The sequence below is a fragment of the Onychostoma macrolepis genome, chromosome 18 (assembly GCF_012432095.1).
Source record: "Onychostoma macrolepis isolate SWU-2019 chromosome 18, ASM1243209v1, whole genome shotgun sequence".
Classification (NCBI taxonomy): Eukaryota; Metazoa; Chordata; class Actinopteri; order Cypriniformes; family Cyprinidae; genus Onychostoma; species Onychostoma macrolepis.
The window spans coordinates 15,296,700-15,321,942 of NC_081172.1; the positions used below are offsets into that span (position 1 = coordinate 15,296,700).

At 37.1% G+C, this 25,243-nt stretch overlaps 3 protein-coding genes across 6 annotated transcripts in view; all 3 read left to right on the forward strand.

The window, feature by feature from the left end:
• The window catches only part of rasgrf1 (Ras protein specific guanine nucleotide releasing factor 1), a 40,601-nt gene extending 29,858 nt beyond the window's left edge, over positions 1-10,743 (forward strand). For 2 of the 3 annotated variants that reach the window (XM_058751708.1, XM_058751710.1), the window contains 13 exons: positions 1,550-1,920; positions 2,809-2,928; positions 5,319-5,489; positions 5,584-5,690; positions 5,806-5,918; positions 6,056-6,116; positions 6,432-6,535; positions 6,848-6,932; positions 7,060-7,257; positions 7,482-7,561; positions 7,721-7,838; positions 7,928-7,996; positions 8,817-10,743. In XM_058751708.1, the coding sequence (XP_058607691.1) occupies positions 1,550-1,920; positions 2,809-2,928; positions 5,319-5,489; positions 5,584-5,690; positions 5,806-5,918; positions 6,056-6,116; positions 6,432-6,535; positions 6,848-6,932; positions 7,060-7,257; positions 7,482-7,561; positions 7,721-7,838; positions 7,928-7,996; positions 8,817-8,924 (1,705 nt within the window). In that variant the 3' untranslated portion in view covers positions 8,925-10,743. The remainder of the gene's footprint in view (positions 1-1,549; positions 1,921-2,808; positions 2,929-5,318; positions 5,490-5,583; positions 5,691-5,805; positions 5,919-6,055; positions 6,117-6,431; positions 6,536-6,847; positions 6,933-7,059; positions 7,258-7,481; positions 7,562-7,720; positions 7,839-7,927; positions 7,997-8,816) is intronic. The other variant, XM_058751709.1, reaches the window with a different exon arrangement.
• Positions 10,744-11,285: 542 nt separating this feature from the next.
• ctsh (cathepsin H) lies at positions 11,286-14,159 on the forward strand. Its single transcript, XM_058751711.1, has 12 exons — positions 11,286-11,544; positions 11,848-11,879; positions 12,002-12,107; positions 12,203-12,273; positions 12,354-12,458; positions 12,561-12,647; positions 12,841-12,896; positions 13,018-13,099; positions 13,184-13,252; positions 13,326-13,432; positions 13,526-13,651; positions 13,784-14,159. Exons 1-12 carry the CDS (start codon positions 11,469-11,471, stop codon positions 13,857-13,859), a joined length of 993 nt encoding a protein of 330 aa, XP_058607694.1. The 5' UTR covers positions 11,286-11,468; the 3' UTR covers positions 13,860-14,159.
• A 564-nt stretch (positions 14,160-14,723) lies between these two features.
• blm (BLM RecQ like helicase) lies at positions 14,724-24,984 on the forward strand. Of its 2 annotated transcripts, XM_058750626.1 has the most exons (22): positions 14,724-15,154; positions 15,375-15,435; positions 15,526-16,114; positions 16,248-16,386; positions 16,473-16,573; positions 16,667-16,787; positions 17,159-17,907; positions 18,018-18,194; positions 19,111-19,229; positions 19,311-19,424; positions 19,507-19,605; positions 19,766-19,914; positions 20,276-20,382; positions 20,473-20,633; positions 20,759-20,954; positions 21,207-21,397; positions 22,375-22,519; positions 22,663-22,862; positions 22,959-23,154; positions 23,625-23,747; positions 24,388-24,589; positions 24,686-24,984. In XM_058750626.1, exons 1-22 carry the CDS (start codon positions 15,060-15,062, stop codon positions 24,873-24,875), a joined length of 4,224 nt encoding a protein of 1,407 aa, XP_058606609.1. In that variant the 5' UTR covers positions 14,724-15,059; the 3' UTR covers positions 24,876-24,984. The 2 variants fall into 2 exon arrangements, with proteins under 2 accessions (XP_058606609.1, XP_058606608.1); XM_058750625.1 differs by having other exon boundaries at positions 15,375-16,114.
• Positions 24,985-25,243: the final 259 nt, after the last annotated feature.

Below are 25,243 nucleotides of genomic sequence, written 5' to 3' on the forward strand. Positions count from 1 at the left end.
CTGCCTGACTGAAGCATCTCAGTGGGGCTCTGTCGCCATCACCTTAGCAACCGGCCACTCTGCTGCAGGACCCCACCCTCCGCCCGTGCCGCATCTGTGAGATGAAATATTTAGTGTGCACGTTTTGCAGCCAGAGCAGCCCCTCTCACTCTCTCTCTCTATCGCATGCGCGCTGTGTTTTCGTCTCGCTTTCTGGGTCTCCTCCTCCGGTTGGCTCCGGAGACGGAGATCCAGGCAAATTGGTAAGAGCCGGGGACCTCCCACACACCCACAGCCTGTAGCACCCACTCTCCCCTGGGCAGACTGCATGGCTGTGATGCCTCCCCAGACCTCCCCCGCTCAGCTGCCCTGCCTCAGCTCCAACGGTCACCCAGACTGTCATAAGAGGGGCTATTTCTGTGCAGGCATGACGTGTAGGGGTGGCTCGATGTGTGGGAAAGCTTCTCTGCAACGCTCTCCAACCTTATAGAGAGATGTGAAGAGTAGGCTGTTTATGCTCTGCAGAGGCGCTTTTCTCTGTCAGCGCATATACCCTGAGCACACTGCGCGGCGTTGGGAAGCCATTATGGGCTAAATCATGAGCGGCAATGAGAGGCAGATACGTAACTGTTGTCCTTTTATAGGCTAGTGGTGCGCCGATGGTGGTTTTCTAAATCTGCACTCATTTAAAGGTGAAGCGTGTCATTTGGTGTCTGTAGTGACACTGAACAGAAATAAATGAGTGTTTTTTTTTCCAGACAGGTTCCCATTGGTCGGAGTGTTAGCTTTATATTGATCTTAAACTCTTTATTGTTATTTTACTTCAGGGAAATCATTTGAATGGCTTCCTTATCTTGTTGTATATACATAATTATTAAGCTGGAATGACAGAAAGTATTGAAAAAACATTGAAAAAAAAATATTTACAGTGCCATTCAAAAGTTTGGGTTCTGTAAGATCTCTTAAGCTCAGTAAGGTTGCATTTATTTGATCAAAAATATGATAAAAAAAAACAGTAATAACGTGAACAATTATTACAATTTAAAATAACTGTTTTTTTATTTTAATTTATGTTAAAATGTAATGTATTGCTGCGATGGCAAAGCTGAATTTTCAGCAGCCGTTGCTCTAGTCTTCAGTGTCACATGATCCTTCAGAAATCATTCTAAAAAGTTCATTTGGTGCTCAAGAAACATTTCTTATTATTGTCAAAGTTGAAAACAGTTGTTTTTTATGGAAATTGTGATGCATTTCTTTTCAGGTTTCTTTAATGAATATAAAGTTCAAGGGACAGCATTTATAAAAAAAAAAAAACATTATTACTGTCACATTTGATTAATTTAATGCACCCTTGACCCATTGTACAAGCATTATATTCCAAAAAATTCTAAAAAAAAAAAAAAAAAAAACCTTTTAAATGGTACTATATTTCTATTTAATTTGAAAATCATTGAAATTTTTTAATTCCTTGTCTGAAATTGCATGTCCATATTTGACAGCCTCAGGAGGTTTAAATCAAGACAACATGGTCATTAAATGAACGCTCCCTCCTGCTCTTTTCAACACATAGATCCCTGGAGCTGTTTTTCGCAAGCAGCCAGAACAACAAGCTCCTCTACGGAGAGCCACCGAAGTCGCCCCGTGCCAGCCGCAAGTTCTCCTCCCCACCCCCGCTAGCCATCACCAAGACCTCGTCCCCCAACCGCCGCCGCAAACTGTCCCTCAACATCCCCATCATCACCGGTGGGAAGGCTCTGGACCTGGCTGCCCTTAGCTGTTCCTCCAATGGCTATGCAAGCATGTACTCCTCCATGTCCCCTTTCAGCAAGACCACGCTGGACATTAACAAGCTCTACGTGTCCAGCCCCATCACCAGCAAGATTCCTGACGATGGCGAAGGCAAGACGGACAAGGCTGATGAGGTTTCGCCGTGCAAACAGGGTGAGGTCATACTGCAAATTAGTTCACCAAAATTTCAGTAGTACCAGAATCATTTTTGTTTCTCGACCACAGCATAAACTAATAACACGGTGCTTTATTTTTTTTTTTATTATATTCATAATATTTGTTAGTAAAAATGGTAACACTTTATGTATAATGCATTATAAAAGTAGTTATAAAACATTATGCCTTGTAATGCACCTTATAATGCATTGTACAATCTCATGAATAATTGTAACCACAGTTAATACATTATAACACTTATAAATGTATAGTTGCACTATGCATTTTAAATTCGGTTATAATTATTTACAAGAAGATATAATGTATTACAAAGCACATTATGAATAATTATAATGCATTATAACCTTTAGTAACCCTTTATAATGCATTATACATAAAGGCTTTAAGTGAAGTGTTACCAAAATATTTTATATTGTTAATAAATACTATGAATATAATTTGCCCCGTAAGACAATTGGCACTGACTATTATAGTATTTGTTGATATTTTGAATTTTTTTCCCTAGATTTGCTGTTTTCATTCTAATAGTTTCATTCTAATTTTGTTGTGTCTATTATTTTTATTAGTTTTTGTCTTTTTTGTATTCTATTATTAGGTTTTAGTTTTTAGTTTTAATCATTTTTGTACCGTACCTCACCTTAAGGTTCCCGGGCTGAAATAAAAATACTTTCTTATATATTTTATTTCAGGTTACAAAATTATTATTATTTTTTTTTTTGAGTTAAAGATACAAACCCTTTTTAATCATACCAGTACTCTTTAAACGCAGACTGCAAACTATAATATGGTGGGATTGTGTTGTTTCGTGTGTTCGATATGTTATGCATATGGATAACTGTAATGCCTATGACTGATTTTCTCTAGACATTTCGGTGAGGGAGGAAAACGACAACGATCAGATCCAGAGTGACGAGGCAGAGGCTGAAGTGTCGCCCACCAAATCACCCACCACTCCCAAAAACGTCAAATGCAAAAACTCCTCAGGTAGAAGACACTCTGTCCTAGACTTCCCTGCCATGTTGTTATCGCTCACTGACATGAAAACCAGAGCACCTGCATCTCACGCTGACAAGCCACCTGCACCCTTCAGACCAGCCAAATGTTGCATTTATCAGTGGCTCAAAATGCCAGACTCGCTGAGTGTTTAATTCAAAGGTCCAGTAACATTCAGTTTTTTATTTTTTATTTTAAAGGTTTGCATATTTAGCCAGATGTAAAAACTTCAAGTTCCTTAGCATTTGAGATGTCGCTGTATACTGCTCGTTTTTTGTTCCCACGTGTCGCTCATGTTTTAAAGTACACGCTGTATCTGTAAACGTCTGAAGTGATCCTGAGTACGTAGATGGAAGCCTCGCAAGACACGATTCATGCAAAATCTCATTAATTCTGTAGGTTTAAAAAAAATAAAAAGCTCAGGGAAACGCCAAAGGAGGCGTGAGTAGGTGTTTGGAAAACTTGTGCCATAGCAACCATTAGCATGTATTCTCTCTGCCACCCCGGTTACCGGGTTTGTTTGAGTGCGGTCGATGCATTGCAACAGTATTGTCTCCTTGCTTTCGAAACTAATGGAGGTTCAAAGGTCAACAATCACCCTGTTGTAACATATGTGTGACGCAGTATTGCCATTAAGCTTTAGAAGGCTGTAGAAGAATAAAGCATGTTTAGGTTACCCTTAGGTTTTTTTTTTTCTAAACCTTATCTGAAGCACGCAACAACAAACTTGTTTTCTTTAAAATGCTGCTTTTGTTATTTTCTGAGAGTGTATTTGAGACATACATCTTAGTGAAATGATGAGCTATTTTTAGTCTCAACCATCTTGAGAACCAGAGCCCTGCCTATTGTCTTGATGAAGACGCAGTCTGTGATTTTATGTTTCGTACCGCCACCTGCTGGATGCATAGATGTTCTACATCATTGCCGCATCATCACTCTTTTATGCTCCAAAAAGACATTTTTCATATGATAACATGATGCATTAGCCTGTGGAAAGTGCTTGCAAGTACAAAACTAACAGCATGGAAATATGTGCTTATTTTGGTCTTGCTGACAGCCGCAGACAATCTGGGTTGTGGTTTTTGTTTAACAGTCGTTGGGTGCAGTAGATATTTGTGACATTTTCATATGTCATCATCGGAGGCTTATCCATTGTGGAGATAATGTCACTGCCTCCATTATTTCTGCATGAGTCCATCTTGTCTTATTTCACACCTGCTGTACCCTTAAAGAGGAAGCACTCTGAAACACAGTGAATTCACATTTACTGAATTTTTATCTGGACCTTTTAGTTTTTGGGCTACCGGCAGTTGACAGTTTATATGTCTAACAAGTTTTAGGTACAACGATATTCTTCTTAATTCAGCTCAAATCTCTTAGTGTACAGATTCAAACTTTGTACTGTACATCATTTTAGACTTAATTGTGCTGTTTACTTTCTTAAAATATTTAATATTGATGTTTGAAAATCGTCTTTATAAAATAAATAGCTCTTAGATTTCTGATAGTCCGACTGTGTTGCAAAATCGTAGGGAAATTGTTATATTACTTCAATTGTTATATTACAATATGCCCTTTATTAGAATTGCCACATTCGAAACTGTTGCAAAAAGTGTGCTGGTAAAATTGCTACATTATTTTGCAGTCACAAACAGCACAAGCACAATGATTTATATTACTGGTTTGTTAAAATTTCAGTAATATTATATTATTAATTCAGCTTGAATATCAGTGTACAGATTCAAACTTTGTTTGTAGATTATTATTTAAGGCTTAGTTGTGCTGTTTACTCGTATTACTTTTTTATTTCTTGTACATTTTTATGGATAAAATATTTAATAAAATGTCAAATCTTAAAATATTTCATATTAATGTTTGAAAATCTTTCTTATAAAATAGCTCTTAGATTTCTGATTGTCTGATGGTGCTGCAAACTGACTGTTTATAATTGTTAAATTACTTTGCAACCATAAATGGCCTAACACTGTGATTGATATTACTTCAAATTTAATTATCAATTTAATAATCATTTTATCTAATAGTAGTATTATCAATAATAAATTTGACAATAAAAAATTAGTTTACTGCTTTGGCTTACATTTAATTACATGTTCAGAAAAATGTAACTGACAGTGATGGAATCATCCTAATATTTGCACACTGAACTACACTTGTTTTTTTTTCTTCTTTTTTTCTTTTTCTTTTTTTTTTATGTGCGTTCTATCCCTTGAAGTATGCAAAAATGATATTTATTTGTTTAAATCTCTTAATTGGTTTTGAGTAGCTGACTAATTCTGAAATGAAAGCTAAATTAACATGGTATTAACCTCCATACATGCATTTAACAATCATGTGTTCTGTTTGTCTTTCTCTCTGGGCAGAATTCTCTCTGTTCTCATACAATAATGGCATGGTGATGTCGTCCTGTCGGGAGCTGGATAACAACCGTAGCGCCTTGTCTGCCGCTTCTGCCTTCGCCATTGCCACTGCTGGTGCCAACGAGGGCACGCCAACCAAGGAGAAGTACCGCCGCATGTCTCTGGCAAGCACAGGTAGGATTCAGCAATCTGTCTCAATATCTCATAGGCTGTGGATATTTGTTGCCTGGCAGAGGAGAGATTAATGTGAATTTTGATTGGCTATCAGGGTTCCCCACGGATCAGAGGAACGGAGATAAGGAGTTTGTGATTCGTCGAGCAGCAACTAACAGAGTTCTCAATGTCCTCAGGCACTGGGTGTCCAAACACTCACAGGTGAGATGAAGTAAACATTATACACTTTTGTAGCAGTGCCATCGAAGATAAATTTTTGGGTTCCCAAAGAACCTTTCAGTGATCAGTTAAAATAAACATTTGTGTATGTTTGTAGGACTTTGAAACCAACACTGAGCTCAAAATGAAAGTGATTAGTTTCCTGGAGGAAGTGATGCATGACCCTGAACTTCTGACCCAAGAAAGGAAAGCCGCTGCCAACATCATAAGGTGAGTGGAGTCTGTGTACACCCTAAAAGAATCAATGCTCACAAGTTGTGTGTTGCAATAGCTGGATTATCTGATAAACGCTTGTTTGTGTAATTAAATCAGTGGTTTTGCTTGTTTTTTTCTTTCTTTTTGAACAGGACATTGACACAGGAGGATCCTGGTGACAATCAGATCTCTCTGGAGGAGGTGCTGCAGATGGTGAGTGGGGAGATTCTGGGTCATTCTCCAAATTACTCAACATTTCAGTGCTAAATGATCAGAATTTCAAGTTTGGGGTCAATAAGATCATTTAACGTTTTTGAAAGAAGACATAGTCAGTCTCCTCCCTCACTGATATTCTCAAAATGCAAATTACTGACCCAAAACTTTTGGCTTGTAGTGTTTATCCAGAACTCCCCTTCTCTGTCGAATTGTATTATAGTGTATAGTATATTTCACTATTTACAAAAGTGTGTAAACTGTGCTGAAATTCATTATTCAGTATCTTATCTAACTAATTGTTTTGTTACATAGGCGGAGGGAGGAAAGTCAGAGCCTTTCGAGAATCATTCGGCTCTGGAGATCGCAGAACAGCTCACCCTGCTGGACCACCTTGTTTTCAAAGTCATACCATATGAGTGAGTGTGATTATCTGTCATTTTATTCATTCTTTAGGTAACTAGAGAGTAAACTGATGAAAATTAAAATTATGTTATTAATGTGCATACAACATACAACTTTTACATGTATGATATGAGGGTGAGTAGACCATTTTTTATTTTGGGTGAACTATACATTTGACAAGAAAAGCTTAATGACGTTGTTTGATTAAATTCAACTTAATACTTGAAGATCTGTGAAGAAATGTGAAGGATATTATAACCTATTTATGAACATGTCATCATCCCTACAGTAATTTTTTTTCTCTCAAATGTGTTTGTCATGAACAGGGAGTTTTTTGGTCAAGGATGGATGAAGAACGATAAAAATGAGAAGACACCTTACATCATGAAAACGACAAAACACTTCAATGATGTAAGTGTTCAGTGTGAAAACATCTTGTCCTAGTTAAGTGTAAAGTTGTTGCAGTGTATTTGTTGTTGCGTTGTTTCAAAAAAAGCATAATGAACACAATATTGATATACCTCTGTCTCTTTTAAAGATCAGTAACCTGATTGCTACAGAGATCCTGCAAAGTGAGGATGTGAATATACGGGTAGCAGTGATGGAGAAGTGGGTGGCGGTGGCCGATATCTGCCGCTGTCTCCATAACTACAATGCCGTGCTGGAAATCACCTCATCCCTCAATCGCAGCTCCATCTTCCGTCTGAAGAAGACCTGGCTCAAAGTGTCCAAACAGGTTGGGAACTACCTGATAAAACCTCATCAAAATTAAAAGAATAGACTGTAGAGTTAAAGTAACAACAGTGGAATTTAAGACAATAAAAGAATATTTACTGGACTCCTCCTGTTGATTCAGTATTGATGAACTGTTATTTTGATGTTGTTAGATCTGAAAGTATGTGACAACTGAAAACAGACTGAAAACATTTAACACACTTTATCATTCCATTTAAATCAAAGACTAAAACAGTCATTGACAAGCTGCAGAAGTTGGTCTCATCTGAAGGAAGATTCAAGAACCTCAGAGAGGCCTTAAAAAAGTAAGTTTGTTGTGTACAGTACTTGTTGCTGTAATTTAGGTCAGACTTTTGTATTTGAGCAAATGGGTTATTTTATTTTATTTTGGTTATGATAATGTGATACGGCTATTAAAAAACTGGCATGGCTAACAGTGCATTTTTTTCTAATATTTCTGCTAGTTGTGACCCTCCCTGTGTGCCATATTTGGGAATGTACCTCACTGACTTGGCCTTTATTGAGGAGGGGACGCCAAACTACACAGAGGACAACCTGGTCAATTTTTCCAAAATGAGAATGGTAGGTCTTTTTTAGATGCATTTCTTTAATGCATGCGTGGGAAAAAGTTATAGATATAATTTCGTTATCATATTTTCTTCATTTTACAGATCTCCCACATCATCCGAGAAATCAGGCAGTTTCAGCAAACGGCATACAAGATTGATTACCAGCCAAAGGTATTGAACTGATGTTGGTTTGTACTGACAAAATATTGGGTCTCATGATCAACATGCACCAGTCAAATTTGTGGTTGCCAGGTTTGCTATGTTTTGTTCTGTACATAATTATATTCAGATTAAAAACAGTTCAAACTGTAAAGGTCCTTGCACACTGAGTCCGAAATTTTTGTATGTGTTTTTCCATTTTTTTTTCGTATTCGTGATCCTTTCCTATCAAAATGATTGCTACAGACGCGAAACCTGGTCCGAATTTTTTTATGACGGGCGAAAGTTTCAGAGGCAGTGTGTAAACATGATTGACACAACATGAGGTCGTATTTATTTTTTACGTGCAAGAATTTCGGACGAGAAATCTGTTAAGCCCAACAGAATGCAGAAACACATTACGGTAACTCTACAAAACCATTTAATCTGACTTCATGAAAACTAACCTTCACTAACATTAATTCACTATTCGAAAGTAAAAATCAAATTTGGCTGCGTTTATGAGAATAATCTGGCTTTTCTACACTCTTAAAATCTTAATTTAATTTGTTCTTAATTTGAATTGATGGTTCCATGAAGAAACTTCCCATTGGACAAAAAGGTTATTTTCTAGTGAAAAAAAAAAGTTCTTTAGATTTTGAAAAAGTTTTTCACACTAAAAAGTGTTTTTTAAAGAACTGTTCACTGAAAGGTTATTTGTGGAACCTAGAATTGTTCTTCTGTAGCATTGCTTTGGAATCTAGAATGTAGGAAACTTGAATTGAGAATTGAGCCATGGTTGTATTGAAGAATCGTATTCAATATGAAACTGACACCCTATTTGTTTTTTCAGGCAGCACTGTATTTACTGGACAGAAGCTCAGTAATGGATGAAGAAGGCCTGTATGAAGCCTCTCTCAGAATTGAGCCTAAAGTGCCAACTGAGAGAGGCTCTGCCTAACGTCGACAATGTACAGACACCACGCTCTCTACAGTATACATCCATGTGTTCTGTTATGTAACATGATTATTACTCCTGGATGTGTTTCCTTGTTTTTTAGTCGTAACCAAATGTTGCCTAATTGTTTCAGATCTTTCACCGAGAACTTACCTGTTGATTTCAGCCTTTGTTCTTTAGGGAATCATATTTTTTTCCAAATCCAAAGTATGCTTTTAACAGTACTTAAAACAGGATATAATCCTAGTTCAAGGTGTGGTTGTCTCTTTAATTGATTAGGCTCATCCACATCACTTTAATGAAATATGAAAAGCCGGCAGGAGCATTTTGAGATTTTAATAGATGCATGTAACTAATTAACAGTATATGCATACCATGTAGCAATGTGGAAAGCTGATATATTCCAAGCATATAGAAACACTTATACTGTTATACTACTATATTCCATGTCACTGTACTTAGCAGAACCAACTCCAGCATTTTACATCTATTTGTTGCGATAAATAACATCCATCCCTTGATTTCTCAAAGGGTTGGTTGGAAATGCCTAAACTGCCATGACATTTTTTAATAATTTTGGCATGACTTAATAAAGCAGACAGTGAAGAGCTTGGTAATTATATTACATAAAAAAAAGACTTAGAATATGTCTCCTATTGGCCAATAAGGATTTTGATTCTTGCATGCAAAGTTTATTTTGCAGAAATCTTTTTTTTTTTTTTTTTTATGATTTCCTCACCTCAAAAAAATTAGACTATTTCTTCATAAAAAGAAGGAAAATCTGCATTATATTTTTTGAAACTGGTCGTTTTGTGATTGTTTACCCATGTAATGTTTCCGTTGCTCACAGCCACATTTCTTAGCATTTTGGTAAAAAGTTATTCTGGGTTCAACACTATCCTTCTACACCAGAGTATCCAGCTATTGTACATTTACAGACAATCTATGTCCTTCTTGCTGTTCCAGTGATTGTGGAACGTGACTGAATATCACTTTGTAAAATGCATTGTCGTTTAAGAGTATGATCAAAAGTGAATGACCTTCCCGCTTGCAGCATACAAAAGGTATTTTTGTAGTCCTAGAATAAAGACGTAGGGTTCTGCATCCTTACCTAAAAAGAAAGAAAAGAAAAAAAAACAACCGTAGAAACATTTTTGTACAAACATTGTCAACTCGCCACACAGAAAAGTATTCTGTATATTTTGTACATGCAGCCCTATGTATTTCTTAACATACTAGTTTAAAGCACACCTCTTTAAAGCGTTGTATCCTATGCTTACACACTCAATGCTATATGATTTGTGATTTTGAAACCATGATCTAGAGGTAGAGGACTTTAAAGTGTTTTTGCATATACTGTAATCCTGTCTATAATCATTCTCTTAGCAGGAATATAGTAATGTAGTGCTTATTCTGTGAATATTTGTATGTATTTTTACTATGTACAGTCTGGAAACACACTAAACGCTCATGTGGCAGGCATGCAACACTGTATCAGCCAGAAACTTTAAAAGGAGAATATATATATATATATATATATATATATATATATATATATAGATCTATATACATACTGTATACACATCTATGTGCACATACTCTTATAAATGATATATAAACATACAAACAAACATTTTGCTGTTAGCAATACCCAGTGGTATGAGAATTATCTTTCAACCCTTAAGTTTATTTCCACGGCTCGGGAAATATTTCCAGTTTTTGTACAAAAAAGAAAAAAGAAATGAACAGAAAAGAAAAAGAAAGAAAATTAAACAAACTGTATGTTTCCTGATTACCTCTTGCTAATAAATCTATTCTATCTCAGGGGGATATTGCTTCCTTGTATGTGGTTTTTGTCATGCTCACTTCATTTGGCTCTCTTAAAAATTGGGCCATAAGTGTATTATGTATAATGATAGGCTACGGGCCTCATTTATTTTAAAACAACAAGTTTTTAGTATTTACATTTATGCAATTAAGCAAACAGTGTTTGTTTGTTCTGATATTATGCTGCCTTATATACAAAATCATCCATTACATATAATTGTAAGACTTTATGAATAGCTAGCACGTGGATTATCTAGGCCTATGTAATCAATTTTTGTTGTAAAATAATAGAGTTTCATCATACACTTTTATGTAGTCTACATAGTATAGGGTTGTTTTCAGGAAAAATATTGGGTCTAAACCAAAACCCAGTTTGTCTTGAAGACTGGCTAAAAGCTAAACTTCTATTAGTAATTCACTGCCACTGGCGCGACACATCTGGTCATGTGATATCAACATTGCAGCTCCTGAGGAGACGACCCGCTCCATGTAAAATAAAACGGCTTTATCTGAGTGCACGTTTTACTGATATATCTCAAAAATGCCGCTCATTTCTTTGTGTATAACGTTTTAATTATCAAAAGAATATTGAGTGCACCTTTAACCCGAAGAGCAGAGGACAATGAAAGCCCTCCCTCGTGTAGGAGGAGTGCTAAAGCTCTCATGTGATGAGATCTCATATTGTAACGCTGTTGTTATGTGCTGCTCGCAGTGTTGAAGATGAACAGGCTGATTTTACCGGTTCTGTTGGCCGTTTTCTATCAGGTGCATACATTGCCACTGCACACTGAGGAAGGTAAACTTTTAAACCAGCTTTTGACTTTGAGCGTTTTTTGTTGTTGTTGTTCCACGTACGTGCGCCTTTACGTCGTACTTTCGCTTTTGACTATTTGGCGCTTAAGGTCTTCAATACAAATGCATAACAATTTCATGACCACTTAGACTTAACAGTATAGGCTATAGTTATATATAATACAGCATTTAAAATATATTTTATGGACTAAAATGTAAATGATTAATTAATTGAAACTTTATAAAGTTACTTTGGAGAATTGTTGTGTGCATTAAAAATGAAAACGTAAATATTTATTTGTTACAGATGAGTATCTTTTCAAATCATGGATGTCTCAGGTAAGAATAAGTTAATTGTAAGTTCATGTCGCAACACAAGGAAATTTAAGGCGACACTAAGGTAGGAAGTGACAATTAGAAAGAGGAAGGGAAGTAGCCTAACTTTATTTATTATTTTGCAGTATAACAAAAAATATGAGATAAATGAATATTACCAGCGGCTACAGACATTCCTGGAGAATAAGAAGAAGATTGAGCGCCATAATGCAGGAAACCACAAGTTTTCAAGTATGACTGATATAATCTAACTTACTGAAGTCTTTGTTTTAAAGCAGTGTTATTTAAATGATGTAGCCTACATAACTTTTCTCTGCACTTTACAGTGGGACTGAATCAGTTTTCAGACATGACCTTTGCTGAATTTAAAAAGTCCTACCTCCTGACAGAACCTCAGGTATTATTTTTAACAGCCTCTCGTGATCAATGAGGAAATAGGAAAGTACCACAATTCATGAATATTTTACAACCTGACAGAACTGCTCCGCCACTAGAGGGAATCATTTGAGCAGTAATGGGCCTTATCCTGATATGATTGACTGGAGAACGAAAGGACACTATGTAACCGATGTCAAGAACCAGGTAGCTTGCTTATCTTGCTCTAATAATCCTCTATTGTACTTACAATTTAATATTTATTTTTAAGTAAATCGTGCTAATGCTTAATCGGTGACACTATTTCAGGGAGCTTGTGGTAGCTGCTGGACTTTTTCCACCACAGGCTGTATGGAGTCTGTCACTGCTATTGCCACAGGGAAACTCCTACAACTAGTATGTAAATGTTGCTTTTAATTTAACAATGACAGTGAACATTCAGCATTAGATATTAATAATGTATTATTATTCAATTTAGTATCAGCATTGTAATGAATATTCAATTTTTCAATTAGTAATAAAATATAACTAATATATGAAACATCAGGTTATTTTTTGTAACATCTTCCTATCATGCACTTTTTTACAGGCAGAGCAGCAGCTTGTTGACTGTGCAGGTGCTTTCGACAATCATGGTTGCAATGGGTGAGTTAGACAAAACGATTAATGAATAAGCTACATCTTGGCTTATTTTATGGTTTTAGGAGTAAAGTCTTAACTGAAAAATGGTCTAAACAACATTTTACTCTCATCACATGCTTTTTAGGGGCCTCCCAAGTCATGCCTTTGAGTACATCATGTACAACAAAGGTCTTATGACAGAACAAGATTACCCCTATAAGGCTATAGTAAGTATTTTACCATTTTAACAATTGTTTTCAAGAGTTCATTTATAGAGTGCTGTCATTTGTTCATATTGTATTTGCTTGTAGCAAGGTGAATGTAGATTCAAACCAAATTTGGCTGCTGCCTTTGTGAAGGATGTTGTAAACATTACAAAGGTAAGTGATGGTCTGTGTACAAATATTATTAAAACTTCATGTCTTCACTCTAACTGTAAATTCCTGTTATTAGTATGATGAAATGGGCATGGTGGATGCTGTGGCCAGGTTGAACCCTGTCAGCTTTGCATATGAGGTGACATCTGATTTCATGCACTACAGAGATGGAATATACACCAGGTTAGGATGAAATATATGTACATTTGCTTTTATACTGGATTTATTTCTGACAGTTCATGGGAATTTCTGTAATGTTATGACTGTGTTTTATAGCACCGAGTGTCACAACACTACTGACATGGTGAACCATGCAGTGCTTGCTGTGGGCTATGCTGAGCAGAATGGAACTCCGTACTGGATAGTGAAGAACTCCTGGGGAACCAACTGGGGAATTAACGGGTCTGTTTGCATGATTTACTCAAATGTTGCGCTGCTGTAAGGTTAAAAAATATAGTAGAGATTATATATGAAACTTGACCATTTGACAAAGTTAATAACAATGAATGTGATGTCTTGTTATTTCTCATACAGATATTTCTACATCGAGAGGGGAAAGAACATGTGTGGACTTGCTGCATGTTCATCCTATCCTTTACCTTTGGTGTAAATAACTGAGAAGTATTTTCTTACACCATGAAAAGGGAGACAAGCTATTACATTTACTCTCACACAAAATCATTTTATGCACAATGAGTCGTTGTAGTCTATACTAGCTGTCAGTAAATAAGTTAAATACTTAACTTTACATTGAATGTTTTTAACGAATGTAAATCATTCTTTTAATGACACTCCATTTCTATTAATATGCTTAATGTTGAAGTTGTCTACTATTTGTTAAAATTAAGAATTTGTAATATTCATGTTTGCAACCAAAATTATTGTACTGAAATAAATATATTCTCAGGGATTTGTGTGTGTGTGTGTGTGTCCTGTCTTTTTTGTGGATCACTTTCCATCAGATTAATGGTGTTCATCCGTTAAGTAGACTTTAAAGACTTGAAAAAGTAAAACGGCAAAAGACACTGCAGACATTCCTGAAGAACTTATGTTTAAAATTTACTGTATTAAAGTGAACTTAAAAATTCATTTTTAAGTAAATTTTTTGTTTGTTTGTTTGTTTTGTGCTGCTTCTTAATTAAATACTGAGACTCAAATAAATTAATGAGACTGTACTTCCTTGCTGAGATTGAATATGTAAATAATGTGCAATTCCACAGCCAACCAGTATGTGGCAATCTAAACCCACATCTAATGTTTGAGCTAACGTTACAACAGTGTACTTATTAGTCTACGTTGAGACACGATTAAAAAAAAAAAAAAAAAACACTCAACAAAAAGAGGATGAAGAAACGGAGAAAAGATAAAAACGCTGCCGAGGTACAACTGAAAACGCGACAAAAATTATCTTGCAAACGAACAGGCGCTTAGCGGAAGTGACGTCACTGGCAGCTGTCCAATCAGAGCGTGAGCTACGAATACGCGGTAAGCGCGAGCTTTCAGCGGTGTTATGGTGATGTTGAATGGCGTTCGTATGTTATATCTGAATATCAAGTTTTTGTTTTCGGTGGCGGTAATTGTAAAGGCATTTTGTGTAGCTTTCTCTTTTTGGTGTTTTAATGTTAACACGATGGCAGAAAGAGAGTAAAACTTTGCGTTGTGGGTGTTTTGTGCTAAACCAAGTGTTGTAATGTCGCATTAATTCTAACATAACATGGCTGTTTTTTAGTGCGTGTGTATTTGTTTGTGGGGTTGGTTAAATGCCAAATACATGAATATTGAGGATTCATATATACTATAAATTCACACAATGCCGAGTCTTCCTCAAAACAACCTAAAGGAGCAACTGGAACGACACAACAATGCGGCACAGAACAAGTTGTCACTGCTGAAACTAAAGCCCGGGTAAGAACATTATATATTCTGCGATAGATAGATAGATTAAAGTACAGCGTAAAAACAGTCCGATACAAAACGAATAGGTAGATATGTTTAAGTACAGAATAAAAACACAGGGATTAGAGAGCCTTCAAAGACAGTCTTTAGATAGATAGACAAATTAAAGTGACTTGACCATGTCAACATTTAAAACGTGTAGCCTAATCTCTGGAATTTCTCTGTTTAGGGGATTTTGTTTCAAAAAGAAGTCTTCATCAGGTATCTCTAAAGACGAAGTTCCTCAAAAGGTAACTGGTGCAAATGTCTTCGCAAACAGGAGTGTCAATATTCCCCGCAGCTGTGAAGTAACCAAAACTCCTGTGACGTTTTCGCAAAAGCCTGTGAGAGCAGTTCCGAAAGTCAACTTCTTCGCTGCACCCGGCAGACCGAAGACAAATACTGTTAATCCATTAGTCAACCCATTTGCTGTGAACAAAACGCCTCCTGTCCTATCTGCCATTAAGGATTTGCCAAAATCTGCAGTCTTACCTAAGGATCAAACTGTGGTTGAACCTAAGGGTGACATCTCCCAACTCTCCTTCAACGAATGGGATGACTTGGATGATTTTGAAACCCCGGTCAAGGCAAGAGTATCATCCCCAGTTACAGAGACCTCTACAAAAAAGCTAAGTGTATCGGACCAGAACACGTCCCGAAATTCCTCTTGTGCTAAGAGTGATGAGACTACATTAAACGGAGGTTCACAAGTTACAGAAACCATAACTGCCCCAAAGGACGTCCTGTCAGCTGCTAATAGAGTCAGCATAGAGCCTGCTGAGAGAGAGCCAGAGGACTCGCCAATTAAAAAATCCAAAAGACATAAGAAATCAGTCCAGCAAAAGGCGTTACTGAGTGACACTGAAGATGAGGAGATCATTGATTGTATTACCCCAGAGAAAAATGAAAAGGACATCAAGTGTGTGACAAGTTAGTGCACCTCAATTTTTTCAGTGGGTTTACCCCAAATTTGTCAACTTTTCACCTGTTAAAGAAAAAGTTGGTGTGTTTAGACATTAATATAAAGCTCACAACAAAATAATACACAATATTTGAATTGCAGCTGCTAAAGAAGAGCAGTGGGCTGAGACAAACATCATAGACATTGATGAGACTGAGACAGACAACTTTTATGAGGATTTCATCCCTCCATCCCCTGTTCCTGAGGAGACGAGTCCCTTTGGCTCAGAAAAGGAGAAAAGGTAACATGAAAAAAAAAAAATTAAATATGGCAGAAAATAAGTACAGTTTCTTTTTGTTTTAAGTTTATTCTAAAACCGTTTTATAGTTCATCTGACCCTGTTACACATGCTGACAAAAATGTTCCACCTCATGAGTCTGCCTCAAATCTGTCAGCACCCTTTGATGAACCTGCTAAAGAATTAAAAGGTATCATTAATGCAGGATTTAACTTTTTGGTATTCAAACATTTGCAATAAATGAAATGATGTAATGTGTCTAATGTGCATTTATTTGTTGTAGGACCTGATGATGCTCTCTTTACAGTTATGGAGTATATTTGTCGTTTAGTGGACACTATTCCAGAGCATGAGCTCATAGCACTGACCTGCGGCACAGAGCTATTACTGCAGAGAGCACACAGGTAAAGCAACAAAGGAGTACTTTCGTTGGGTACATTTAAAAAAAATTAATTATATTTTGGATAGTCTTCTATTACTTTTTTTTTGCATGAAATATGCTTTTAAATATTCTGCATAAAGTCAGCTTTTAAAAATAAAGGCTGTTCTAACCCTTGAAAAAATTTGGCATTAAGACATTTAATTTTTTATTTTTTATGTCAGGTGGCATTTTGTAAAATTCACCCTATTACTTGTTAGGGAGGAAATGTTCCAGTTATGAAAGCGTGATATTAATTTTTATTGTATTCTATTACTGCAGTTGTGTTTGATGTTGCTGCTTGTTTTAGTATAACTAATAACTCTGCATTATACTGTGTCTCTGTCTTCACCACAGGAAAAGGATTCTTGCTAATGGTGCACCATCTAGAACACCTCAGTTAGATCCAGCAGCATCTCCATATTCTAGACTGCTAAACAGACAAGGGTTTGGAGTCACACCCTCTAGTCTAACATCATCTATGACCCCAATGACATCAGAAAAGGGAGAGGCTGCCAAAACAGGCTTTCTGTTTCGCAAGTCCATTGCCTCCATCATATCTTTGGAAAATGACAGTGTGTTTGAGGATTCTGACTGCATCATCAATGGGGTTGAGACCCCTGGTGGATCCTGGAATCCTAACAGCACCGCAAAAACAGCAACTAGTAGGGACATCTCAAGCAGGTCAAGTTCCCCTTCAACCAAATCTGAGTCAAAAATGGATAAGTGCTACTCAAGGTTGTCTTTCAGTGAGTCAAACAATCAGACTGTGGGTGGAGATCAGGTTGACTTGTTTTATTCCCCCAAAAGAGTAGATTCAGGAAAGAGAAATGCTGAGAGCAGTGTTGAAACCATCATGGAAGTACCCAACTGTTCTCGAGCAGATACAGTGCCACCTGATGACTTCCTAATTGATGACTTTGATATTGATGATTTTGATGAGACTGATGTTCCAGATTATTTTGAAGAACCTCCAAGTGTTTTGGCATCAAGAGACAGCTTTGGTGCAAAAACGCCATCGGTGCAGGAGGGAGGGCCTTCAAAACCTTTGGAGAGAAAGACTGTAACACCGCCAGCACTGAAAAATACCAAAACATCCAACCCTGGTATGTTTAAGTAATGTAATATCCCTTACAGTTTAGTTCATGTAATTAAAGAACCCATGCAATGGCATGATGAGCAGTTATCTGGTAACCGTTTATACCTTGATCTGCAGAACCTGTGTACAGAAACCCAGCTCATGACCGCTTTAGAGGCTTCAGCTTTCCTCACAGCCCAGAGATGATGAAGATCTTCCATAAGAAGTTTGGGCTGCATCAGTTCCGCTTCAATCAGCTGGAGGCTATTAATGCCGCACTGTTAGGAGAAGACACGTTTATACTGATGCCTACAGGTTTGTTAGAGATCTTATAGCAACATGAGTCATTATGACTCCTGTTTCTTGTTTATTTTGATGTAGACTAGACATCCCAGCACACTATGTCTTGTCTTCACCTGCAGCATGTCTGGGTGCATCATTTTTTGCATGTTTAATATACATGTATAGATATACAGTGCACAGCATAAATGAGTACACCCCCTCTAAAACTTAACAAATCTAGCAATTACTCTTTACTTAGAAGACATGTTAGGGTTCTTTGGAGATATAATGTTCCATCAAGCCTGCTTGATCAATTACCAAAGAATGTCAAAATGATTCAGCAAAATAAGATTTTTTTTTTAATCAAAGTGATAAAATGTTGTTGCAAAAATGAGTACACCCTTGTGCAGTTGAGATTTGCACAAATTTATTTTATAATTAAAAAGTTTTATGCAATACTTGAAAATAATAAGAAAAGAAATTTATAAACAAATCTGTAAGTAGACTTTGGTCAATGCCTGTAATCTTAAAATAGCAAATATATAATTTGAATGTACTTTTTTTTTTTATGTATAAGCATATAATGATGATTGAGAGCTGTATCTTAAATGTTAAACAAACATTCCTTAAGCGTGTTGAATCATGATACGTTTTATTTATTTTTTTTTCGGATAATAAAGTAAACCTAAGTTCAGTCTAGTAAGTGTCCATCTTGAAATATAAAGTTATTCTTACATTTACTTTCTAAATATAATAAAATATTTCACAGCAAAAAGACACATGTAGCATGACATGAAATTGAGGCAGTCTCTATTTTTTGAGCATTAAAGCTGTGTACTTTCTCTTTTCCTCTTGTTTCAGTGTTTTCTTTCTCTGTGTTAAGATACAAGCAATTTTTTTTTTTTTTAAGTGTTTCATAATGATGATATGTGACACAACTCCTTTACAGGTGGTGGTAAAAGTCTCTGCTATCAGCTTCCTGCTTGTGTCTCTGCTGGAGTGACTATTGTCATTTCTCCTCTACGGTCACTCATAGTTGACCAGGTCCAAAAGCTTACCACATTAGATGTAAGTCCGTCTTTTCCTTATGCACAGTAATTGTCTTAACCTGATCAAAACAGTTGCTTACTGTGAAATGTTGTGTTTCAGATCTGTGCAACTAGTTTATCTGGGGACAAAAAAGATAGTGAGGCTGCAAAGATCTATATGCAGCTGTCTAGGAAGGATCCCCCCATCAAACTGCTTTATGCCACTCCTGAGAAGGTGGGATTCAAATCTTGCAAGTGTATTGCAAGTTTGCATGCATATCTATAACAGTATTGATATTTGTAGTTTTTGTTCTCAGGTGTGTGCAAGTGGACGAATGATCAGTGCCCTTCAGAATCTGTATGAAAGGGGTCTGCTGGCTCGCTTAGTCATTGACGAGGCCCATTGCGTCAGTCAGGTAAACTTGACTGAAAATTGTATAGTGTAACAAGAACAGTCAAATATATGTGATTTAAGAACTGAAGACAAGACCGTGTTTTACAAAAACAAGATATTGGCACTGTTAAAAGCAACATAGCAAAAACATTGCAAAATAAATAGATCCCTTTCTTCCTCAGTGGGGTCATGACTTCAGGCCAGACTTCAAGCGCTTGCATGAGCTCAGGCGGATGTTTCCCAGTGTTCCTATAATGGCACTGACGGCCACTGCCACTCCTAGAGTTCAGAAAGATATTCTTAACCAGCTAGCAATGACCCGTCCTCAGGTGTAAGTTTTCCTGCAAGCAATTGCTTATTCACGTTTTTGTAAAAAGCATAACATTCTGATTAATGGCACTCTCATGCTGATTATAACATGGATGCAGGATTATTTTAAACCTCACCTTCCTTCAAAATACAGAGTAACATTTTTACACTTTAAATAGATGTTTATATGATTGTTCTGGCAGAGGATGATTCATTAAATTGATCAAAAGTGACAAATACATTTATAATGTTACAAAAGCAAATGCCGTTTAAAAATCTTACCAACCTCAGTCTTACCAATTATATATTCTTTGATACTCACCCATGAAATCTATAGATGATATGCACATGTGTTAGTCATTAAAATGATAATGTTTTCATAGATTCACTATGAGCTTCAACAGGCACAATCTCAAATATTCAGTATTGCCAAAAAAACCCAAGAAGGTTGATGAGGAATGCATTCAGTGGATCAAGAAATATTACCCACGTGAGTGCTGTCCAGATTGAGTCAGTCTTTAGCAATTATAATTTCTCACCACGGCATGGAGACCCTATAAGTCATGTTGACCGTGTGTAGGTGACTCGGGGATTGTGTACTGCTTGTCTCGTAATGACTGCGACACTCTGGCTGTCAGTCTTCAGAGGGCTGGAATCGCAGCGCTGGCATATCACGCTGGCCTGAGTGACAGTGACAGGGAATATGTCCAGAATAAATGGATCAACCAGGATGGCTGCCAGGTGAGGCACTCAGTTTTTAAAATTACTATAAAACATGGACCAGTGCTTTTGACCAGGCATTTTCATTTTCCCAGCTTCCCAGAAATTCAGCTTTTTATTTTTAACCATTCATCTTCGATTTTTAGGTTATGTGTGCCACCATTGCGTTTGGCATGGGAATCGATAAGCCAGATGTGCGTTATGTGATCCATGCCAGTTTGCCCAAGTCAATGGAGGGTTATTACCAGGAGTCAGGCAGAGCTGGTCGAGATGGAGAGATTTCCCACTGCGTCCTCTTCTATTCCTACAGTGATGTTATCCGCATCAAGAGACTCATCGCTAGTATGTCCTGCAGGTTTTTGTTTGTTCTTGTAGTGAAGCTAGGATATATTGGTGTGTTAACTGTAAACTATCCCTTAAAACCGAGCAAGACACAGAAATATAACAGAGAACTTTAAATGTTGCATTTGTTATTCCGTTTTAAGGTGCTCTGCAGAAACATGCATTCGAGATCTAAAATCCAGACACTATTATACAGTCATAGTTAACCTGTCTGTGTAAGCGTGGCCTACATAACGGTTAATATAATTGCAGTGGATAAAGATGGCAACCAGCAATCCAAAGCCACCCACATCAACAACCTGCACAGCATGGTGCATTTCTGTGAGAACGTGGCCGAGTGCAGGAGAATCCAGTTGCTGGCTTACTTCGGCGAGCACACATTCAATACAAGCTTCTGTAAAGAGCATCCTGAGGTCATCTGTGACAATTGTGCCAGACCACATGTAAGACCATCATTGAATCACTTCATTATTTACAGTGTACATTATGCAAATGTCATGCATAATAATGAACTGTATAATTGTATACAGCCGTTGCTTGAAATTGGATATACACTGAACAAAATTATAAAAGCAACACTTTTTTTGCTCCCATTTTTCATGAGCTGAACTCTTTAAGATTTTTTTCTATGTACACGAAAGGCCTCAAATATTGTTCACAAATCTGTCTAAATCTGTGTTAGTGAGCGCTTCTCCTTTGCTGAGATACTCTGTCCACCTCACAGGTGTGGCATATCAGGATGCTGATTAGACAGCATGATTATTGCACAGGTGTGCCTTAGGCTGGCCACAATAAAAGGCCACTCTAAAATGTGCAGTTTTATCACACAGCAGTTTTGGGGGAGCGTGCAATTGGCATGCTGACTGCAGGAATGTCCACCAGAGCTGTTGCCCATGAATTGAATGTTCATTTCTCTACCATAAGCCACCTCCAAAGGAGTTTCAGAGAATTTGGCAGTACATCCAACCGGCCTCACAACCGCAGACCACGTGTAACCACACCAGCCCAGGACCTCCACATCCAGCATCTTCACCTCCAAGATAGTCTGAGATCAGCCACCCGGACAGCTGCTGCAACAATCGGTTTGCATAACCAAAGAATTTCTGCACAAACTGTCAGAAACCGTCTCAGGGAAGCTCATCTGAGTATCTCGGCAAAGGAGAAGTGCTCACTAACACAGATTTGTGAACAATATTTGAGAGAAATAAGCCTTTTGTGTACATAGAAAAAGTCTTAGATCTTTGAGTTCAGCTCATGAAAAATGGGGGCAAAAACAATTTTAGAATTTTGTTCAGTGTAGTTTGCTTGCCAAACAATTTAATTGTTACTTGCATTGACATTGTTTACTGGTATTTTGAATATAGTGCCATTTTAAGTTCATTACAGATACAAATTCATACATCTTAATGCTTGTCTCCAGAAATATAAATCAAGAAATGTCACCGACGATGTGAAGAAGATTGTGAGGTTTGTGCAGGAGAACTGTGAGAAGGTTGGAAACCGATACGGCAAATCTGCCCAGCAGAACAGGCTCACTCTCAACATGCTGGTCGACATATTTCTGGGTAAGAAGCCTAGCGGGATTTGACTGTCATAAATGATAGTGTGAATATTACTATGAATATCCTTTGCCTCATCCAGTGCTTGAGATTTAATGCCTGACAGGATGGCTGCTCAAAGCCTCAATAAGAATATCTCTGTGCGGCAGGCTCTAAAAGTGCTCGGATCCAGTCTGGAATGTTCAGGGAAGGAGCAGCATATTCCAAACACAATGCTGAGAGGCTTTTTAAGAAACTGGTGCTGGATAGTGTTCTGATGGAGGACCTCTACATCACTAACAATATGCAGGCAGTGGCCTATATCTCTGCTGGGCCTAAAGCAATGAGTGTACTGAGTGGCTGCATGCAGGTGAGACTATTAATATATGTTATTCTTTCCTGTGGCACTGATTTTATTGTCAATACTGATGTTGTATGCTCCATTAATGACCATACCCCATTGTAGGTTGAGTTTATTGAGACAGAGAGTGCGTCCAGCATCAGAAAGCACAAAGCCTCTGTGATTGAGAACGTTTCTAAGAGAGAGGAGATGGTTAAAAAATGTCTACAGGAACTCAATGATCTGTGCAAGAAGTTGGGCAAAGTCTTCGGCATTCATTACTACAACATTTTCTCCACAGCCACACTCAAAAAGATTGCTGGTTAGCAAATTTTCATTACATATAATATACACACATTACATTACATTACATATAATGTGCAAGTGCGCACCCCACCCACACGTGTGTGTGTGTGTGTGTGTGTGTGTGTGTATAATACATATATACACAAATAATTATGTGTAAACTTTTTTCTTTTTAAAATTCTATCACTTGTAAATGTTTCTGAAAGCCTATGTATTTATATTTTTCAAAAACTAATAAATTGGGGAGGGAAGGAGTAAATTAATCATTTAATTAATGCTACATTATGCTGTTATTTGGTATCTGAAATGTGCTGATTTAACAGAAGTTACTTAAGTCTTTTTTTTTTTTTTTTTCCCTCCCCAAGCAGCTTTACATAATGTGTTACGAGGATGAAACGCCTCATTAAGTTAAAGCAATTAATTCCCTTTCTTTTTCATAGCCCCATGTGCTCTGTGTTAAATGTAGTGTGATGCATTTCTGTGCAGAAACTCTCTCGTCTGATCCGGAGGTTCTGCTGCAGATTGATGGTGTGACTGAAGACAAGCTGGAGAAGTATGGAGCTGAGGTTATTGAACTGCTGCAGAAGTACTCCGAGTGGCAGCTGCCTGGTGAGGGTCTGACAGCACACCATATAGATTATCTCCTTAAGAGAAACTCTTTCCATGACACAATAAAAAAATCCTATGTTACAGTAATCCTCTCTAGCTTCAACCTTGTTTTAGAGACTAGTATTCTAAATTGAGGCAATCCCCAAGTCTAGAAATGTGAATGCGTATCTATAAGATGTGGTCACATTTACTGCAGACAAAATCCAGTTGGTCATGCAAATTCTGCACTTTGACCAACAGAAAGCTGCATGGTTTAAAAGTGATTACTTTGTGAGCTGTGCTTCATACATTGCTATATTATTTTTTTGCCTATGAATTATCACTAATGTGATTTGCAAGTTTAGGGTGTATAAAGTTACAATATGTATAAAATACTATAGAGATCCTCTAATTTTACTAGCTGAGATTACTATTAGTTTAAAGCTGCCTCATACATATTTAATCTTAATGTAATTTCCTTAGTTCAAGATAAGTTCACAATGCTTAATATAATTAGAAACTATATTACAGTTGTGATTTGGCTTGCTCTACCTATAAACTTTAAAAGAGATCATATTTCAGCTAGCTAAAAACAGCAACCTATAAAGCTCCTGAAATGAAGTAGCTTAAGAGATATAATGTTCTCATACTTCCTCTGCAGCTGAGGCACAGACAGAGAGTTCAGGATGGATTGACACAACAAGAGGCCATCAAAACGAGGAAGATGACGATGATGAAGGGGACACCACATCAACCTATTTCAGAAGCACCTCTGGACGAGGAGCAAAGAGAAAGCAAGGGTCTTACTCCAGGAAACCCAAAAGAAGAAAAGGTGCCAGCGGCCAAAACTCCTCCTCTAAAGGGTCAGTATGTTACAGCAGAAGCATTGTTGGATTGTGCGGACTTTCATATTGGCTATATGAAATCAAATTAACTCTCCCTCTCCACCCTTATTGTAGTGGATGCAGCAATAACTGGTCTTCATCAAGAGGAGGAAGAGGAGGATACAGGGGTGGTAATCGAAGTGCAGGCAGAGGTTCCAGGCCGGCTCCATCAGTCCCAGCAGTGAAGAGGCCCGGCTTCATGGCTTTGCCCACCCCACAGACTGCTGCTCGTCCATTCCTCAAACCAATATTCTCTCACCTCTAGAATCAGAATACTTCTACTGGTAATGTCAATTGATGTGACTTTGTGAATATTTGTAATTTGTAAAGAAACTTTATACACTGATTTTTAATAAATATAATTTTGTGGTGTATATTAGTTCAAATTTTTTATTTATATAACACTGAAGCACAAGGGTATATTTCGAAATATATTTTTCAAATATATATTTTTGCTACAATTTTTTTTCTTAAAAAGAAAAGTAAAGAAAATTAACAAAAAAATTGTGCTATCATCCAATTTCTTACAGGTTGCTATATCATCTTTAAGAGGCCAGTATAGTTTGCATTAAGTTTTCAAAAATATTTTGAGGGGAAATGCCACATTGAAGCAGTGATGCCATTTTATTATAA

What these genes read in the sequence shown, in the direction of transcription:
- ctsh (XM_058751711.1), top strand. Translation starts at nt 11,469, where the DNA reads ATGAACAGGCTGATTTTACCGGTTCTGTTGGCCGTTTTCTATCAGGTG. An exon ending in TCAAATCATGGATGTCTCAG is followed by an intron (nt 11,880 to 12,001) that starts GTAAGAATAAGT and finishes ATTATTTTGCAG; the next exon opens with TATAACAAAAAATATGAGAT. An exon ending in GACAATCATGGTTGCAATGG is followed by an intron (nt 12,897 to 13,017) that starts GTGAGTTAGACA and finishes CATGCTTTTTAG; the next exon opens with GGGCCTCCCAAGTCATGCCT.
- blm (XM_058750625.1), top strand. Translation starts at nt 15,060, where the DNA reads ATGCCGAGTCTTCCTCAAAACAACCTAAAGGAGCAACTGGAACGACAC. An exon ending in GGCTCAGAAAAGGAGAAAAG is followed by an intron (nt 16,387 to 16,472) that starts GTAACATGAAAA and finishes ACCGTTTTATAG; the next exon opens with TTCATCTGACCCTGTTACAC. An exon ending in AGGCCCATTGCGTCAGTCAG is followed by an intron (nt 19,606 to 19,765) that starts GTAAACTTGACT and finishes TTTCTTCCTCAG; the next exon opens with TGGGGTCATGACTTCAGGCC.